We start from the raw sequence: 15,616 nt of genomic DNA, 5'->3' as shown, positions 1-15,616 counted from the left end.
CAAAAACTAAAGTCAAGCCTTAAAAAATATATACGCATCTATACAATCGATACTATACTGTTAAAGCCGGAACATTGAAAGTTTGATCAGTCGTTACTTGGGCCAAAATACGGGCTTATCTATTTACCAATTATTCTTTTTAACAAAAATATGTTATCTTTTTTTATATTTTCTAACTAAAAAAAGTCCATTATTTAAAATAACATCGAGAAACATAGTAATTACCTTTTTAACTAAAACACTTTTTTTATGTATTTTAACTAAAAAAAACGGATCTTCTACAATTAACACGGGTTACATATATGTAAAAAAATATAATATTATTATATAAAATTATTAATAAATAACCTGTGATATTTTTCAACCAAAATACATTAACATTATTTTTAAATACTCTAATGGACTCACTTTATAAGTAATATTATAAATCTATAATATACTATTATACTGTTAAATCTGAAACATGAAAAGTTCAATTAGTCGGCCCGTCAGTCGAATTCGGTGAGCCGGTTGGTATTCGACACACGTGCCTTTATAACATGTTATAAAATATTATTTATTATCTATTAAGCCAAAACATTAAAAATTAGGTTAGTATGATGGATTTGTTTATACGGGTCTTTTTTAACTTATAATATGTTCCATACTATATTATTAATTATCAATAATGAAATATTAAAAGATTGATTGTTTGATATATATCTGATTTTATAGATCTCCTTAAATTATCAGATGAAAAAAAAACATATTTTAACATTCTCAGTAAAATACATATGTTCGACCTAATTTTTAATTAGCCATTTGACGGAATTAACTATTAAGAATTTATCAGCAGTTAAATATAAAATTTATTTAATCATATTATTCTATCATAGTTTTATTCTCACAATAATATTAGTTTAAGTTAAAATATATACAATAAAATAACAAATGTTATAACCGCTCGTGTATTGCACGGGTTATAAGCTAGTTCAATTAAAATGGCACATGTTATGTACATATTTTTGTACACAATTATGTGCACCAAGCATTTTCCAAAGATTTATTCGAAGTCTGCAAGGTTTATAAAATCCTATTGTGTTGAGTGTTGTGACCGCTTGGCTGATCACTCGCATATATATATAGTTATCTCAAACTCTCCATTGCGTGTTCACTAATCTATTGCATCTTGTTACTATCATACGATACGAGGGTTTTGAAAATCATGAGGGTTTTGAGGTTTAAGTTTCGAGGAGAAGAAATCAGTTCGGTTGCGAAACAAACAATTGCATTCAACTATTTGCTGGAAGGGCTAAAGATGGAGGTGGATCAAGTCGAGAGTATCAAGAAAATTGAGTTGCTTAAGTTACGAAGTCTAAGGAAGCTCTGTTTAGTCTTGGATTTGGATCATACTCTTCTGCACACTAAGAATCTTGCGAAGCTTTCACCCGAGCACAAATCAGAGATTAGTCTTTATCGGGGTGATGATATGTTTACATGGAAGTTGCCTGGAGAGCCGATGGTGACTAAGTTGAGGCCTTTTGTTCGACGCTTCTTGCAAGAGGCGAGTGAGATGTTCCAGCTGTATGTGTACACTATGGGGTCACGCGACTATGCTCTGCATATTGTTGAGGAGTTTCTTGACCCTCAAGGCATCTATTTTGGCAAGAGGGTGATTACGAGGGAGGATTGTACTGTTAAGGGAGAGAAGGGGCTGGATGTCGTGCCTATTGATCCGAGCATTGTTCTTGTTTTGGATGATACCGAGAGGGTGTGGAAGAGGAATTCGAAGAATTTGATTTTGATTGACAGGTATAAGTATTTTGTGAAAGGGGGGAGAGATGAAAGTGAGGAAGCAGGGGGTTTGAGGTTTGCGCTTAAAGTGCTCAAGAAGCTGCACTATGTTTATTTTGAGTGGTATGATCGTTGTAAGGAAGGCGATGTGAGGGAGCTGGTGCAGAATCATTGGGAGGATTCTATCAGTGATGAGGGACAGCAGGAAGTTGGGACGGAGACTTGTTCATCTGCTATGGGATTTTGGAAGCTTTCGAGGGTAGAGGAAGAATTTTCAAGGGTTACTAAAAGGCAGAGGATATGCTAGTATTCTGAAGTCTGATCAACAGAGTGGATAATACAACTTTTTTATTTGAATTTCTACGAAACAGGAGATTTAATTTAGTGAAGAGGATATACACTGTTCTTTGGTTTTATTATGGAGAGATGGTGTAATTGCAGCTACTGATCGTTTTGTTGAAGTAGTAAAAGTTTTGGTTTTAATCTTCAGGCACTTTGTATAAGTTTAATGGATTTGGTAGTGGAAAGTGTATATGATCTCGGGAATTTCAGAGTAGATGTGCTGTCAAGGTAGATTAGTATTGTAAGCTTGTCATGAAACATTGTAGAGTATAATGTATTGTTTTGTTCAAATCTGTTTATAAAGATCTGTTATTTTAGACTATTCTTCCAAAATTCTTGCTTTAAAAGATTGGCAAAACTTCATATCTCCTGTGTAGTTGGCAATGGTAGATCCATTAATTACTTTAGCTTGATCCCCTGGTATTGAGGGTTAATTGTTTTTTTCCCCCATCTCTCTTCTCCGTCTTTCACAATTTACTGGCTCAATAGCATCATCATGTGTGGCTTTATTACTGAGACTTGTGTCAAATTATGTTTATCATGAAATCTTTGAGATTCACTCTCACATGAATGATTTAGCTGATGTGAATGATCCTTTACTATCTCTCATTGCTGCTAGTATGATTAGTACTGGGGCAATGCAGATAATATGCAGTTTGTAGAATACAATATGATCATCAGAAGCCCTCTTCCAAACTTTTGAGATTTTGGGAGAATTGGTCACTTAACATGATATGAGAGCTCAAACTCAAACTCGGGTTCAATCGGATGGTGTTGACAAAAAGCTTAGTAATACGCAGTTAAGCATAGTTTATGTTTGATCAGTAGGTTATGTGTACAGTATGTCTGATGAGATGTGTTTTCATGAGATTTTTGCTGGCAGGTGATAGTCATACGATGAAATTCTTTCATAGTTCACAGTTGGTCTGGTGCTCTTTAAATACTGGGATTCATTATACAATAATGCATAATGAATACTGTGTAACCCTTGTAGAATAATGAATTCTATGACAGCTTTGAATCTGTGTATCCATTCCGGACAAGTGGTGTGGAAATGTGTATGAGATCATGTAATGAAATGGTAGGTTTTTCCAGGTTGCGTTAAAAATTACTCAAAGGAAAAACCTAAATAGACTAAAAATATTCAGGCAGTACACATGAACTATGAACACACACACAATCACAAGAAACTACACAAAGTTTATACTGTCATTTTTCTAGAAAAAATCTTCACAAATGCTTCTTTCTTTTGTCTCGGGAGAAGTATATTATAGGAGTAGACACATGTTTTAAGTCTGTTGTAAAATATAATTTTATAAATTGTTTTAAAATTTTATTTTCTGAATAAAATTTTATTATCTAAATTTTTATTCAGAAACAGAAAATTTTAAATATAAATTATAAAACTGTATTTTTAAAGTCTTAAAAAATTATTAAAATATAAAAATGAGTGCGATAAAATATAAATATATTTAACTACCTTTAACTTTTGAGTCCTGATAAATCATCCATCCTCCTGCCTGCTCTCCTCTATACCCGTTGCTGTGTATTTGACGAGTTGACATCTGAAGAAAGTGATAACATTAAACAACATATGCTTATACCGGTAGGAAAATAGAGATCTGACAGGGATATTTACTGCATAATTATTATTCTTAATCATCCTGTGTGGCTTTATTATTGAGTCTTGTGTTTGGGATCTGCAGAAAATCAGCTTTTACCAACAAATTGCTCTGTTAAGGTCCAGAGATGGAGAAAGGAAAATAAATCACTCATTTCCAAGACTTGGCACTTTCTTTTTGGTGCCATCTGGAGGACAAAAGTATACATTTTATAATGTTAAGGTTCTGAGCTGCTAAAATTGTGGAGCAGGAGTTATTCTCGGTGAAACCTGTTGCTTCTCTTTCGCCATCAAGTAAAATCCCACTTAAACTAATAAATACTCGAATGGATTATTTTATATTATGAGGGCAAAAGGAATCAAATTCATCAAATTTTTGTTTATTGTTTCTGTGCCATTGTTGTGAAATTCACCAGAAGAATCATGGACACGACCAAAAGATTTGTTGGAGTGAAGTGTTTATTAACTCATGATAGTCCAGTGCAGAAAAGAAAATCTGGGAATTTGAAGTTTGTGTCAGACGTCTGCCCGGATAATATTAGAGCCGATACAAAGATTTGAGTTAGGAAATGGCTTCCCTCGCCATACTCATTTGTGCATAAATACCGAAGATCTGTTTGCTTGTGGTGCTCTATGCAGTTGTTTTATTGTTTATCTGTTTGACTATCCCGGATACTAGTAGCATACCAGCATGTGTCTCATGAGCATCTTCTGTGTACCAGCACCATAATTACAAACTGTTTTGTTCTATTTAAAATTTTGTCATACATATTGATGCATGCTTAGTTTTGCTACTGTATGCTATCCAACTGTTCAATGCATAGTTTATTGCTGTTGTGTTGGATCCCAGATACCAAATGAAGTAGTTAAAGTATTGATTTGAATTCGTGTGTGCGATGATGGCTAGGCCTGTTGTTAAGGTTGATTCGATTTTGCAATCTTGAACAATGCTGGATCGGATGGTGTTGAGAACAAGGTTACTAGGTCAGTCATATGCAGTTATGCATAGTTTATGTTTGATCAGTAGGTTATATGAGATGTGTTTTTATGACAGTTCTGCTGGCAGGTGATAGTTCATTCGATGAAATTCCCTTATAGAATAATGAACTCTATGATAGCTCTGAATCTGTGTATCCATTCCGGATAAGTGGTGGGGAATTGTGTATCTTATATTTACATTATTTTAATAATTTTAATCTTTTTCTTAAAGCTCGGAAATACAAAGGGCCAGTGAAAGGTTAAATGACCAATTATTATATTTGTGTCTTTTTAGCATCCCTTCTCTACGCTAGCCACAAGTCCACAATCACTATGGCTGTTCCCGCAAAGCCACAAATGAAATTGATCAGGCAAATTACACATGACGCTCTTGCATCAATTGAAGGTGCCCTGGGCCCTGGCATTGCTCAAAGGACGCCTGAAAAACCAGCGTTTTTCGATAAAATTATACTGTTCATTACAAATATTGAATTACCACTTGTCGGCTTTCATGAGAGTGCTGCAAGGTAATAAGCTACTGATAAATTTACTTGTGTGTTTTATGACTTTAACTTAGTGATTATTATAATCGTAAGATTATTAGAATGAGAAAGCGAGGTAGACACAACCTGGACTCGGCCATTCTGGATGTTTCGCAACGCGAGGACACCTAGATCTCTAATCGCACCTTCATTCATCGTCTCGCCGCTTCCGAGGTATCTCCATAAATCAATACTCGATGAATTAATAATCTCAGATAAATTGATGGGATAATGTATATTAGAGTTAGATTGTTGGTTTGGATAAATCAATTAAAGTGTACTTCTAATGTACCCTGAATGTGAGTTGTGATTAATAATTTTGGATTTATGTTTCAGTGATGAATGTTCTGACTTTTATGATTTACACCTCTAAAATTATGTATATGCCTGTTTTGTGTTTTTACTTATTAGTCTGCGTTTAAATTAACCACAATTTGATTAAGATGTTAAATTCTGTTACTTAGCAGCCCCGTTTTTTATCTCATTTTTTTAATTTTTTGTAGGCCATTATTGTTGTGTTTTTACAACTTTTTGATGCATGTCCTTTTTTTGTGTTTCCATTCAGCATTTCAAGCTCTTCCTTGCTTCGACAGATACTGAAATTCTGATAGCTTCTGTGATGTTAAATGAGAATACAGGAGGGAGGACTAAGCTTGTTACCTCCGGATTTACCAAATGAAACCGACAGATCACGATACCGGGTAGGATCCACCATTTATTTTTAATTGCATGGTGTCGATGATCAAAACGTTAAAGGTTCATTTGTTATTAACATCCCTTATCTCCAGTTGCAGGTAAAAGATGATCTCTCACTTATTGAGCTGTGTATTAAACAGTACAGAGTTCATCCCGAGCATAGGTTTTTGTCGTTAACCAGAATTAGATATGCTTCGGGGCTCTACAGTTTAAACAAATCGGATATTTTGTGGGTTGATAGACAGATACATGTTCTGACAGCCTTCAAGCTCTATATAGACCCAGGGATTACCCATAAATGATCCTCAGCCACCACCCATTCGCTGGGAAATTCAAGCAAGATAACGGAGTTCTTGACAGGATAGATCGGGACTTATTGAGCAGAAAAAACGGAGGTATTTGTGCATGTCCATCCATGTAATATTATAATGGTTTTTATAGTTTCTTTTCCCATCATCTAACTATATCTCTTTAACTTCCTTTCACACAAAATAGCGAGCTAGACAAATTTATCTCAAAACATGGGATCCAGAACGTAATACTCATCCAAATGGGAGGTAGTTGTTTGTTTGGTCTATCTTGATTAAAGTGTCTATAGTTGATAAGAACAGTCTAATCATCACTTTCTTTCCTGCTCCCGTAATATTCATAAAATTTGAGATTTTATCAGGCACATCTATGTGGATAAAAAATATGCTGGACAGAGGAGTTTCAGTATGCATGCAATGGCAAAATCAGTAAGCCTTTTGCACCGGAAACAAAAAAACTTTACACAGCTTTGCTGCCATTGAGTTGGTCCTATTTAACTAAAACAAGCGTATTAGTCAATGCATTTGTCATAGTTAAAGTTTAGCAGGAAATCTCTGGTCAAAGCTATCCCGATGACCAAGTCACTAAGCCTATTACTCATTCTACAGGGTAAAAAAGGTAGCTTAAATGAGAAGAATGGAGAGGTCTGGCCTGGGTTCAAGGGAGGACTTCTTTGAGAGGTCAGAGTCGATACCACAAAAGAGAAAGTCCCAGTGGAAGGAGTGACAGGAATTACAGAGATTATATCAATGGCATAATAAAAGAAATCATATTGATGGCAATGATTATAAGAATTATATTGAGGACAGAAGTCCAGATAGCATATATGAGAGAGATGAAACTCTTAGGAGACGTTCGCCTGCTCACTTTGAGATAGTCGATAACAGGAAATAAAATTATAGATATGGAAGAGCTTTAGGACTTCTAGATCAGACACCAGTATGTCGCCAGAACCTCAAAGGATAAGGGAAAAGGCAGACAATATGACACCGGAAACACAAAGCATAACAGAGAAGGCAAACCTTCCGGTGTTACGCCCTCTTAAAGATATTATGGGTGAGAGCCTTCCAACTCTAATAGTCAGTGATCCCTCTAAAGCAATTAAGGCTAAGGATTCTAATGCCGCTGCTAATGATCAGGTGAGGACCATCAATGCCAATGATACTTTGCTTTCATTATAAGAAAAACAGATATAGTATTGTTCTTGAAAAAGGGAAAAGTTTGGCCAGGAACAGGTGCCAGGAGGCTCAGAAGTTTGCTGAGGAAAACGTTGTATGCTGATGATTTCGAAATCAAGCAATGTAAATAATCATTTTGCTCTTCTTTGTGGTTACATTTTGTACCTATCAAATTCGTTGGTGTTTGTAAAACCTTTTTGTAAATATAAATTGATATTATTACAAATGAGAAACCGGTTTGAAATTAATGTGCACATATTCACTAATTCTAGAAATATCAAAGGTTTATTATACTAATTTCATGGATATATTATTTGAGTGTCCTTATGGTTAGTTTTCGTTATTTAAAATTTATAACATTAAATAGATTATATCTTAAATATATATAACATAAATTTTTCAATCGCGCGGAGCGCGTATCATTTAATGAAATGTTGGGTTATTCCAGGTTGTGTTAGAAAATATGTTTTGCAGCCAAAACAATCACATGTATTTTTTTTTTAATTTTTTTAAAAATAGTTGAAGTTGTTTTTGGTGGAATTTAATTTAACTGGTTCAACTTGTTAATCAACTTACTCGCAATCAAAGATGAATTTAATTATTAAATTTAAGATTATTTTGTTGTTGATTTTGATTAATTAAGTTCTAAAATTGAATATCATATAAAAAAATAAAATTTTGTATCATTGTAAAATATATTAACGATGGCAAAAAAATCTATTTTCCCTATAAAAAAATATTTTAGAAATTTTCGAAAAAACCGCTAAAAATTGTTAGGATTAAAAGATTTATTAAGTATGCTAACTAAATTCGAAGCCTGCAAGGATTTTTTTTTTTTTTTTTTTTTTTTTTGAAAATGAGAATAAATCTCACAAATATGAGCCGGCAATTCACCGTGATAATTCTTTCATTCAAGAAAGCTTATTATCTAACCGTCGGACATGCAAGATGACCGGGGAAATTTAGACAATAAAACTTTAATGTCCGAAAAGAAAAATCCGTCTTCTTCCAAGAATCCTGAAAAATAAAACAAAGGAAACAAGAAAAATATAAGTCAATATATAACAAATTAAATATATTATAAAAGTAAAAAATATATCCAATAATTAATTATTAATAAAATCACGCGTATATGCATGTGGTGTTTAAAATATACACACAATTATGATAACTCATAATTGAGACAATTAAACTCTTAATTAAGGCACAATTAATAAAATATTAACGCCCTTAATTAAGACACAATTAACACCCTCAATTATGAGGCACAATTTACGCCCTCAATTATGAGGTACCATTAACGCCCTCAATTATGAGGCACAAATAAAGCCCTCAATTAAGAGGCACAAATAACGCCCGAGGCACAATTAACGCATCAATTAGCGCCTTCCTTTCTGAAACCGAATCCCATACTGACCGTGCTGCAACCCTCGGCCACTACTGCTACCACCGTCACGTTATCTTTTCCGCACATGACCGTCAAAAAGACGCTACCACCGCCACACTATCTCTTCCGCACGATGACCACTCGAAATATATCCATCTCCATGTAAATACATGTTCCATGTCAGTTTATTTTATTCCGTAGTCCAAACCACCCAAGAACACCAAAAATCAAAAAACACCCAGATGAAAAAACCAACGAATCCCCAATGGAACGACCTGGATCCCTTCATCTTGTCCAAAATATTTTCTCATCTGAACCTCGAAAACCAGCTTCGTGGCCCTCCATTCGTGTGTCATTCGGTGGCTCTCCGCCTCACTACACACTGTTTTCAACCACCCGAATCTTTATCTTCGCTCATTACAAAGCCTCGACGATGATGATCAGCAACAACTCACAAGATACACTCACCTTATCAAACTAGCCATCAAGCACAAAAATCACAGGGGAATAGATCAGGAAAGGGGTGTGTATGTTCCGAAAGAATACAAAATCTGGGAAAAAAAGAACGAGAGAAAAGAGAGATTAAGCCTGCAAGGATTATAAGATCATATTGTGTTGAGAAGTGTGACCGCTTGGCTGATCACTCGCATATATATATAGTTATCTTAAACTCTCCATTGCGTGTTCACTAATCTATTGCATCTTTTTACTATCATACGATCCTAGGGTTTTGAAAATCATGAGGGTTTTGAGGTTTAAGTTTCGAGGAGAAGAAATCAGTTCGGTTGCGAAACAAACAATTGCATTCAACTATTTGCTGGAAGGGCTAAAGATGGAGGTGGATCAAGTCGAGAGTATCAAGAAAATTGAGTTGCTTAAGTTACGAAGTCTAAGGAAGCTCTGTTTAGTCTTGGATTTGGATCATACTCTTCTGCACACTAAGAATCTTGCGAAGCTTTCACCCGAGCACAAATCAGAGATTAGTCTTTATCGGGGTGATGATATGTTTACATGGAAGTTGCCTGGAGAGCCGATGGTGACTAAGTTGAGGCCTTTTGTTCGACGCTTCTTGCAAGAGGCGAGTGAGATGTTCCAGCTGTATGTGTACACTATGGGGTCACGCGAGTATGCTCTGCATATTGTTGAGGAGTTTCTTGACCCTCAAGGCATCTATTTTGGCAAGAGGGTGATTACGAGGGAGGATTGTACTGTTAAGGGAGAGAAGGGGCTGGATGTCGTGCCTATTGATCCGAGCATTGTTCTTGTTTTGGATGATACCGAGAGGGTGTGGAAGAGGAATTCGAAGAATTTGATTTTGATTGACAGGTATAAGTATTTTGTGAAAGGGGGAAGAGATGAAAGTGAGGAAGCAGGGGGTTTGAGGTTTGCGCTTAAAGTGCTTAAGAAGCTGCACTATGTTTATTTTGAGTGGTATGATCGTTGTAAGGAAGGCGATGTGAGGGAGCTGGTGCAGAATCATTGGGAGGATTCTATCAGTGATGAGGGGCAGCAGGAAGTTGGGACGGAGACTTGTTCATCTGCTATGGGATTTTGGAAGCTTTCAAGGGTAGAGGAAGAATGTTCAAGGGTTACTAAAAGGCAGAGGATATGCTAGTATTCTGAAGTCTGATCAGCAGAGTGGAAAATACAACTTGTTCATATGAATTTGTATGAAACAGGAGATTTAATTTAGTGAAGAGGATATACACTGTTAATTCTTTGGTTTTATTATGGAGAGATGGTGTAATTGCAGCTACTGATCGTTTTGTTGAAGTAGTAAAAGCTTTGGTTTTAATCTTCAGGCACTTTGTATAAGTTTAATGAAGTTTGGAATTTCAGAATCGGTGTGTTTTTATGAATGATGATATCTTTGATTAGTATTGTAAGCTTGTCATGAAACATTGTAGAGTATAATGTATTGCTGTGTTCAAAACTGTTTATAAAGATCTCTTATCTTAGACGATTCTTCCAAAATTCTTGCTTTAATAAGTATGGTAGAACTTCATATCTCCTGTGTAGTTGGCAACGTTAGAATTCTATATGATCCTGGTAAGCCTCCAATTAAAACCTCTAGATTTTCGGAGAATTGGTCACTTAACAGTACTGAGGTTTAATTTTTTTTCCCATCCCTCTTCTCCGTCTTTCACAATTTAATGGCTTAAGAGCATCATCCTGTGTGGCTTTATTATTGAGGCTTGTGTTTGGGATCTGCAGAAAATCAGCTTTTACCAACAAATTGCTCTGTTAAGGTCCTGAGATGGAGAAAGGAAAATAAATCACTCATTTCCAAGACTTGGCACTTTCTTTTTGTTTCCATCTGGAGGACAAAAGTATACGTTTTATAATGTTAAGGTTCTGAGCTGCTAAAATTGTGGAGCAGGAGTTATTTTCGGTGAAACCTGTTGCTTCTCTTTGGCCATCAAGTAAAATTCAACTTAAACTAATAAATACTCGAATGGATTATCAACTTATCAACTTAATGATTATTACTAGTGAAGGCTTTGAGAATACCCATCTTTTTACCCATGGGTAAATTTTTTTACCCATCCCTCTCACAGTTCTAACCCATTTTCCAATGGGGCAATCCACTTATGACCCGTATGCGCTATCAGCGATGTTCTACGCTATGTTAATGGGATGACGGGATCCCTTTTGTCGTGAGAATATTTTCAATCAACTTAATGATTACTAGTGAAGGCTTTGAGAATACCCATCTTTTTACCCATAGGTAAATTTTTTTACCCATCCCTCTCACAGTTCTAACCCATTTTCCAATGGGGCAATCCACTTATGACCCGTATGCGCTATCAGCAATGTTCTACGCTATGTTAATGGGATGACGGGATCCCTTTTGTCGTGAGAATATTTTCAATTTTTGATTAATGATGCTAAGGAATTCTTAGTCGATTAGTGGTACATGGCTTTGACAGGTATGAAGAGAAATCTTCTTGGGTTGAAAACACGAAAATGTAAGATTTTCTCAATTAAGATAAAGAAAATGAAGTCATTAAAATAATTGACAACTCAGTCAATTATCTCCTTTTTCTGTATCATTGTCAGCGTTTTGGTTCTGTATTGATCAGTTGATTGAATTTGCGTCATATCTGTATGGAAAATATACTTGCTAATAGTTGATTGGATTTCAGTGAACATGTTTTATCTGGTACATATTTGTTTTGATAGGAACGAAATGAAGCATCTCGTATGTTTGCGTCAGAAGAATCTGAAGCTGAGGCAAGAAAGGAATCTGTAAAGACATTTGTGCCTGGTGAGATACCTGCACCTGAGGTTGCAAAGGAAGAGCAGCCACCTAAAAAGGTTGCCCCAACACCAGAGCAAATAATAGCTATCAAGGTATTTCCTTATGTCATAGTATGCAGATCAGATTGTTTTCTCTTCATTTACAGTTTAGAGATACTTTAATTTGAAGTAATATGGTTCCTTTATACTGACGGTATAGAAGGAGAACACTTGCCAATTCTCAACGATCCTTAAAATTATAAACCTAGCAGACTGGATAAATTTTTTTGAGCACACATAAAGCAATTCTTATTTCCAGGAAATTGAAATAGAAGAGTGAGTATAAAGTGAATTAAAATATTAACAGTAGTGGGTTACTAATGAGTTCCACACAAGTCTAAATTTTTTTCTTTTTCTTAGCTCTAATGGACCGCAGTATAGTAGGCTAATGAAAATCTATATGTAATGTATATTAAAACATCCTTTAATTGTCAATGTCTTTGGACCTAGCCTAGCGGATACCCCTTTCCTCTTGGTGGTAAGTTGTTTAGGGTTCAAGACTCAGTCGAGGCATTTGTGCATGTATTTTAATAATACATGTAGTTTACCATGACAATATAATAAGGTGCCATCCCTCTTTGGCCTAAGTGATTATGATATCTGGCCTGCTGATGATTCTCTTTGAATCTAATAAATGCTTCTTATTGATTTTTTTCCTTGCGCAGGCTGCCATTGTTGATTCCCAAACACTTGAAGAGGTTGCAAGGCTTGAACAGGTGATCCCCGATTCATGTACAATTAATCTACTCCCTCCGTCCGAATAGGTGGTACTCCCTCCGTCCCCCTCAATTGTTTACATTAGAGGGGGACACGGAGACCAAGACAATGTATGAAAAATGAGTAAAGTTAGATGAAAAGTGGGTAAAGTGGTGGGACCTACCAATATTTAATAATAGATTTGAGATAGTGGAGGAAAGTAGTGGGTGTGATAGTAGTTTTTATTGTTAAATATGAGATAGTAGGGGAAGATAGTGGGTGTAATGATGAGAAAAACTTACTATTTATAGTAACGTAAAGAAATGAGAGGGACATCTCAAAATAGTACTCCTTCCGTCCCTTTTTACTTGTCCCTTTTGAAAAAATAACGCATCTTAAGAAAATGTTAGTTGGAAATCTTGTTTTCATACATATCCTTAATAAATGTAATGAATTAGATAGAGTTGTGTATATATACTATATGTTAGTCAAACATTGGAAGTTGTTACTTTTTGAAAAAACATACAAAAAGTTGCTTTGAAAAGAGAAGTGTACAAGTAATTTGGGACAATTTTTTTTCAAAGAGGACATATAAAAAGGGACGGAGGGAGTAACTGTAAAGAAATGAGAGGGACAGAGGGAGTATACATTTGGTGTGGACACGGAGACCAAGAAAAAGTGTAAAAAATGAGTAAAGTTAGATGAAAAGTGAGTAAAGTGGCGGGACCCATTTATATTTAATTATAGATGTGTGATAGTGGGGGAAAGTAGTGGGTGTAATAGTGTTTATATTATTATAAAATGAAGATAGTGGAAGAAAGTAGTTGGTGTAATAGTGTTTTACATTATTAAAAATTGCTATTTTAAGAATGTATAGAAGTGATGGGACGTCCCAAAGAGGATACTGTATAGAAATGACCGGGAAGGAGTGAGTATTAGTTCTTCCTTTTAAGTCCCCCAATCTATTAAATTCTACAGACTATGAAATTCTGTTTGGTTTTCAGTTGTTCAAATTATTTGAATTATCTAATGATATCATAGGTTTTCATCATGGAGGAGGCTTTGAAATCTGGCCAGCTTCCTGCAGATCTTGAAATCATTGATACTGGTCCTGTGACAGTCGACACGAACACCAATGTGGACAAAATGATAACGGAAAGTGAAAAGGAAGCTAAGGATGGAACAAGTGATGTCAATGAACAGGAAATGATGGGCCTGCAGACATGGAGCAGGTACAATTGGTGTAATATTGTCAGATTAATTCATAGTCTAAAAATATTATTGATGGCAGCTTCCGCCCAGGTCAGTTCCTCACACAACTGAAAATACAAGGAAAGCGGATCAAATAAAGGTGGAACAGTAGAAATTTTCGTTATTCTACAATTACTAACTTCTCCCGAACAGCTCTTATGCCTTAATTTTTTGCATTTGTTTATATTTTTTATGTTTCTAAATATCTATGTTGATGATATGTAGGTTCTGGGATGGATTATAACACGGGTTCAAACGAGGCATAAGTTCTACATGGTTTGCCGCCAAATCTCTAACTATGCAGCATCTACTTTGCTTACTGTTAATGTTTTTCATAGTCCGTAAACGCTGTTGGACTGATTTAGAAGACGAAAGGACGCAAGGTATTATTTTACCACAATCTAATGTGGTTTCCACCATTTCCAGGTCTTATGTTGAAGCATCAAAGAAATACTTTTGTTTCAATTTGTAAGAGCGCAACTTGCCTAGATATTCACCATGTATCTGTTGTGTTTTATTTTTTGAGGTAGCATGTCATATACCTAGAGCTCCTGATAAAGCTCTACATCAATTTCTGAGCAATAGGGAGGAAAGGATTAAAAGACAAAAAACTGATTGTCAAAAGCAAGATGCCCAGTCAATAGCAGACCATAAATTGCGGTATGGTTAATCTTTTGGATTTGTTAAAGACTACATGTGAATTGTGATCGTGTGATGAAGCTATATTTGGGTAGTATTTATGAATTCTAATGAAGTTATAACTAAAATGTTTCAATCTGCATATTAGAAGAAATGATATAGGAACTAAGAGAGCGAACAACCTATTTATACACATCCAAAGCTAACCTTGCACCTGGACCCTGCTAATTTTGGAGCCTTGGCTATGAACTTAAATTGTGCTGCATTTGGTCCTTGATTAGCATATTTTCTGGCCTTGAGCCGTAACTAATTAGGCAGATAAGCAAAAATTACTTGCGGTTATAGAACTGCAAGAGCCTGTCTTAGCTTTTTTAGTACAAAAACTTCACATGGATATATTACATTAGAAATGTGTCAAGTATTGGACCCTTTAGATTGCAATCAGACACTCTCTCACAAATATAGCATTTTTAAAATCTTTTAGGGCAAATAAAAATCTATTAAAATAAAATCCAGATGTGCCAAAGAAGAATTTGTAATTTGACAGAAAATTGTAGACTGTGATAATTTGCAACTGATTAGAAATTTTAGGCTATAATGTTTTGGTTTATGATGCATGATTGCCTGATATATAATGACTGTTTTCAGATACACATACTGATGGATCATACAGATAATGGATTATTGACGAGGTAACTTGAATTGAGATCATAGTGCAGAGAAACTGCAGATAAATTATTGTTATAACCTTTAATTTGTTTCAATCAATTTTGTTAGTGAAGTACTTTCTATATACACACTTTATAATTTAAAGTGCTTTCTCTCAATAATGTGTAAAGACTCCGAGGCTTTTGAAAATGGTTTTATATTTTATTTGATACTTTTTTTTGGTAATAAACCTATA

The 15,616-nt window shown here is 35.1% G+C and overlaps 3 protein-coding genes across 3 annotated transcripts; all 3 read left to right on the top strand.

Moving 5' to 3' along the window:
* Nucleotides 1-1,204: 1,204 nt before the first annotated feature.
* LOC108212140 (RNA polymerase II C-terminal domain phosphatase-like 4) lies at nt 1,205-2,080 on the top strand. Its single transcript, XM_017383873.1, has one exon. The coding sequence runs from the start codon at nt 1,205-1,207 to the stop codon at nt 2,078-2,080; it is 876 nt and encodes a 291-aa protein (XP_017239362.1).
* A 7,485-nt stretch (nt 2,081-9,565) lies between these two features.
* On the top strand, nt 9,566-10,441 carry LOC108212139 (RNA polymerase II C-terminal domain phosphatase-like 4). The gene has a single exon (XM_017383872.1). It carries the CDS (start codon nt 9,566-9,568, stop codon nt 10,439-10,441), a length of 876 nt encoding a protein of 291 aa, XP_017239361.1.
* Nucleotides 10,442-11,991: 1,550 nt separating this feature from the next.
* On the top strand, nt 11,992-15,404 carry LOC108213768 (U2 small nuclear ribonucleoprotein A'-like). The gene is made up of 6 exons (XM_064090932.1): nt 11,992-12,180; nt 12,792-12,842; nt 13,864-14,054; nt 14,114-14,173; nt 14,299-14,733; nt 15,361-15,404. Exons 1-4 carry the CDS (start codon nt 12,031-12,033, stop codon nt 14,169-14,171), a joined length of 450 nt encoding a protein of 149 aa, XP_063947002.1. The 5' UTR covers nt 11,992-12,030; the 3' UTR covers nt 14,172-14,173; nt 14,299-14,733; nt 15,361-15,404.
* The last annotated feature ends 212 nt before the right edge of the window (nt 15,405-15,616 follow it).

The sequence above is a fragment of the Daucus carota genome, chromosome 3 (genome assembly GCF_001625215.2).
Source record: "Daucus carota subsp. sativus chromosome 3, DH1 v3.0, whole genome shotgun sequence".
Classification (NCBI taxonomy): Eukaryota; Viridiplantae; Streptophyta; class Magnoliopsida; order Apiales; family Apiaceae; genus Daucus; species Daucus carota.
This window is presented reverse-complemented; position numbering and strand designations above follow the sequence as displayed.